Source organism: Etheostoma cragini, chromosome 13 (assembly GCF_013103735.1).
Source record: "Etheostoma cragini isolate CJK2018 chromosome 13, CSU_Ecrag_1.0, whole genome shotgun sequence".
Classification (NCBI taxonomy): domain Eukaryota; kingdom Metazoa; phylum Chordata; class Actinopteri; order Perciformes; family Percidae; genus Etheostoma; species Etheostoma cragini.
This window is the reverse complement of record NC_048419.1, coordinates 2088120-2092606: the sequence shown is the minus strand read 5'-3', so window position 1 is coordinate 2092606 and position 4487 is coordinate 2088120. Positions and strand designations below refer to the sequence as shown.

Below are 4487 nucleotides of genomic sequence, written 5' to 3'. Positions count from 1 at the left end.
GAGTGAAAAATTTAAAGGGGTCTGAATACTTTCCGTACCCACTGTATTAGCTAAATGGGACATAAACCTGACTTGTCTTGCCAACAAACTGTCCATTTAGTGGCTTACTCTGGCTTTTCTGTATCCCTGTGAGCCTATAACACAGTGGAGACGTGAGGGTAGCAGCCAGCTGAAGGGAAGCTCCAGGAAAGAGATGTACTTCCTGAGGAGGCCAACAGTCACCAGGGAGAGCAAACAGCAGTCTAGGAGGACAGACAGAGACCCCCAGTTAGCTGTTATTAAGTTAAACATTCACTACAGATGCAGGCAGTTAACTAGGCCATTTTAAAGGTTGTTCTATTTCCAAAAAAAATTACATTGTGAAGCAACCTCAGCAATTGTGTTGTAGTTGTAGGTGTGCGAATTAGGAATATGAGTATGACTTTTACTGTATGCTGTATTTTCTCAACTATAACCATAGTCATGCCGTTTGTGTTGCACAAGAGGCTAAGAGCTGTTGCTGATGAACAGGGAGTCTTGCTGTACAGCCACGTGGAGAGGCTTATTTTGGGCCTAATTCTTGGCCGCCTTCCCCAGGAAGCTACAGTAAGACCAGTCAAACAGGTAGGGTGTACAGTAAATGTGTGGTTTTAAATAGCCAGTGAGCGTGCGTAATGAGACTGTTTTTAAGATTGCTCACTGCAGGCTAAAGAGGGCGAGGCCGACTGAAGATAAAGTGTGTTTGCTGTGGCCCGAGGAGGATAATGCTTTCCAGCCATTACAGCATAGAGCAACTGTTGAGATCTCATAAATGATCAACCCCTCTGGCCTGCTATGTTCGTTAATTATCCTGCTACTCAAACTTAAATGTGGGTTTGCTCTGTGAACCTAAATGTTTGCCTTAATAGTAAAGGAAAAAGCTGTCAGCCTTTGTAACATGCTGCCCCCTTTCTGTCCCACTTTTCCCCGCAGACATCATCATAAGAACTTTAGGAAGCAACCAAAAGTTCAGTCTATTTGGGTTGACATTAAAAGACAAATTGGCATACATTTTGATTATGTCTAGACAGTAAAAAAGAGACAGATACCAATGAGTTTGAAACTATAAACATCTGTAATGCAATCCACATATGTAGTATGAGGTGAAAAACTAATATTGCAATGTTGTTTCTGATACCCAACTAGCCTCCTGCCGCCACCAGCAGACCAGAACTACAGAGGAGACACAAGATTCATGCAACTCTTGGTAACACAAGAGGGCGCTGTAAATTCACAAAATACCCAGTCTGACTCAGGGCCAGTGTTTACAGCACTTTCCATGGTTTCTATGTGGAAAATGTAAATACAACCCATTGGTCAGAAATTTTCAAAATACATAAAAGTCTTCTTTGTGACACACCTACCATCGGGTACTTGTCCACTGGAAGCGAGATGGCTGTAAGTGGAGAAAAAAAATGTTACACACTGAAAATGTCAAGGATGCAAACATTATTGTTGAAAACATATTACATCTGACTGACGGGGTTTGTTTTGGCAATCTCTCCAAAAATTGGCCATGGTGTAATGTTTCTACTTGCCATTATGTAACTTTGATTAAAGTTTTGGTTCCACTGATTACAACACAAATTAGTTAAAAAGTCAATGACTGTAAGCCCACAGAAAAAGCCATGGTGTAAGCACCCAAGCTATCTATCTAATATTGTTTTTGCTTCAGGTTTTGTTGTATTGGGTGCTGGAAGTTTTTTTGTGGGTGGCAAAAACATAACTCATAATTCACAGTCCTGAGAAAGTAGTGCACAGCCCCTCTGGGTTCCAGCCTAATGGGAATCATGGGATGTGATGTGGAGCACCCATCTTATCAACAGATGAGGCCCACAGATTGACAGAGGTCTATACAGGCTCCGGTGGGTGGGGGGGGGTGGGGGGGGGGGGGGGGGGGGGGGGGGGGGGGGGGGGGGGGGGGGGGGGGGGGGGGGGGGGGGGGGGGGGGGGGGGGGGGGGGGGGGGGGGGCATGACTAACACAGCAGACAATCAATGCATCAGTGCAATATGGGGACAGCAATGCACACTTCACCGTGCAAATCATGCTTTTTTTAAGCAACAGTCTGATGCAACTTGCTTGGTTGGCCTCTCCAAACCAGAGTGGCCCTCCCACCTCACCACTTCAGGGACAGGATTTACTGCTGCACTCTGGGAGCAAATCCAAGTGCCTCTGAGGACTCTGTTTGGATGACCTCTCAGCTATGTAACAGACCAAGTCTAAAAAACACTGTGTGTGTGTGTGTTTGAAGGGAAACATTTGGAAAGATGGATGTTGATGGAAGTCTGAAGGATCTGCATTGACCTGGACAATGTTTTATGGTTGTGGAGTGGGCTGGTCTCTGTGTGCATGTGTAAGCCACATAATATCCCTGAGGATGGCATCTTTAAGTTGAGGGATTCAAACACAAAAGCGAACTCTGTTTCTCTGATGGTAAAACCTTAAAGTTCAGTCAGTACCTGACAGCTTTATGGATGGCTATGTGATTGGCATGGCCGCTCACTCCGCTTCCATCAAAGGTCAGCACCTGAAACAACAAAATAAAATATCTCATTTTGTGGGTGAAAGGCCAAAATCTGAAGTCTAAAAGCAATTTTAAATACACACAGGCAAAAAGAAAATGTTCTTGGGTTAGTGGAAGGGTTTTTGTGTCTGACTGTGGAACTGCTTGGCAGCTAACAACTGATATCTAAAAGCCTTTTTGTGTGCATGGTTGCACAATAGAGGATGCAAGTGAAAAAAAAAAAAAATTAGGTCAAAGGGAAAGAAAAAAGTGTTTGACTAAAGACTTGGCATGTGCTATGCTCAGGTGTAGTCTACCATGACTATATCTTTGCAATCAAGCATACATTTAGGCTCCCATCCACCACATGTAAGTAACCAGTGAGTCTTCTTACTTATTCTTGCGGGCTTGTATATGGGAAAGCAAGGGGATTGCATGGTGTCAGACCAAGGGAATAAGGTCTTTAGTTTAAGAGCAGGGAAAGGAAACTACTTTTGACATCTAGGTGTTTTTCTCTGTGTTTTTGCTGCATATATTCATAAGAGAAGACATGATTCTCTAGCCTGCTTTTTGGTCTAGAGTTTTTTTTTTGCTGCTGAGCCCGACAGGATAGGAGGAGACGGTGTGTTTGTTGTCTTTAGATAACAGAAAGAGATCAGCAAATACAGCACAGAACCCAGCTGTGTAAAATCCTATTCCCAAAAGAACTGTGTTTTCATTTTCCAAAGTTGCTGTACTTTCTGTTCTTTAAAGCGTGGGACTATTTTTTGCCATTGTTGAGATTCTAATTTAACCACATTCCCTTTAGCTAATAGTGTGGAGCGGCCCTGGTGCAGATACAAATCTGAATCCAAACTTTCTACTGCTGCAGAGGCCATTTCCCCTCATTTTAGGAGGTTTAAAATACAGTCTGCGTTGGACAGAAAGAGACGCCGGCTGACAGGGTTATTACACAGACCACAGTAAAACCGGGATAATGAGCTAGAGAGCAGTGGTGCCAAATATACGGTAAAAACACAACATGGATTTTGTACGCAGAATGGCAGGGGAAATTGTCGTCAAACAGGAAGTGACAGAGAAACAACTTTTTTGAAAGGCAAGAATGCGGAGCTTAGCATACCATGTTGAAGGACTGGGCTCTCATGTGCTTCACAATCATAGAAGAGACCAGTGAGACGCTCCAGTCTGCTTTGGGATCATCTGGAAGTCTTCTGGAGGGTAAAAAAGGACTCTGGTTATCTACCAAGATCCAGGAATATTAGGCTGTGTTGTGCTGAGAAACAGGAAGGCATTGTGTAACCTCACTGAAACTGAAAGTCAATTCTACACAACAAAACCATCCTAGGTGTTTCTTAAGTCATAGTCCTTTCTGAGCACGGTTCAGAATTTAAAAAAAGGGCTGGTTTAGAATACAAACACAGGGGAGTGCTGGAAAGTCCGGGGGTTCAGGGTCGGACGGCCCTTAGCTTCATGTTCATCTGAACTACAGCCTGGAGGCAACACCGGGTACATCAAAAACATTACTTGGCAGGCTCAATCCCTTTTTGGCACAAATAATAACAGATTTTCTTTCTCAGTTTAGGAAAAACAACAACTTTGCTTTCTATGGTTGTTCCACATTCCCCTTGAATGAACAGAAACCAGCAGAAAAAAGTGCTTAAAAACCTACTCGAACCTTCTTAGATATATCAGTGTTCACCAGTTGTAATTTCTTTGATTTATGTTCTTATTACATATATTAACTCCTTTTTCATCAGTATTGTGTAGTCATATTATTTTGTGTAAGTTTATTTTGGGTTCTTTATAATATTTATAATACTTTTTTTTTGTCATTTTAAATTGTGCAAAAATAAAGTAAACTAAACTATGTTGATCATAAACCAAACCAACTAAAGGAAACAGACGTGACTGCGCAACAGTTTGAGATACTAAACCGTGTGTGTGTGTGTGTGTGTGTGTGTGGG

At 42.7% G+C, this 4487-nt stretch overlaps 1 protein-coding gene across 2 annotated transcripts in view; it reads right to left on the bottom strand.

The window, feature by feature from the left end:
* The window catches only part of pigl (phosphatidylinositol glycan anchor biosynthesis, class L), a 14796-nt gene that overhangs the window by 557 nt on the left and 9752 nt on the right, over window positions 1–4487 (bottom strand). For both annotated transcript variants that reach the window (XM_034890092.1, XM_034890091.1), the window contains exons 3-6: window positions 3644–3734; window positions 2480–2547; window positions 1383–1414; window positions 109–242 (exon numbers count right to left, since the gene is read on the bottom strand). In XM_034890092.1, the coding sequence (XP_034745983.1) occupies window positions 109–242; window positions 1383–1414; window positions 2480–2547; window positions 3644–3734 (325 nt within the window). The remainder of the gene's footprint in view (window positions 1–108; window positions 243–1382; window positions 1415–2479; window positions 2548–3643; window positions 3735–4487) is intronic.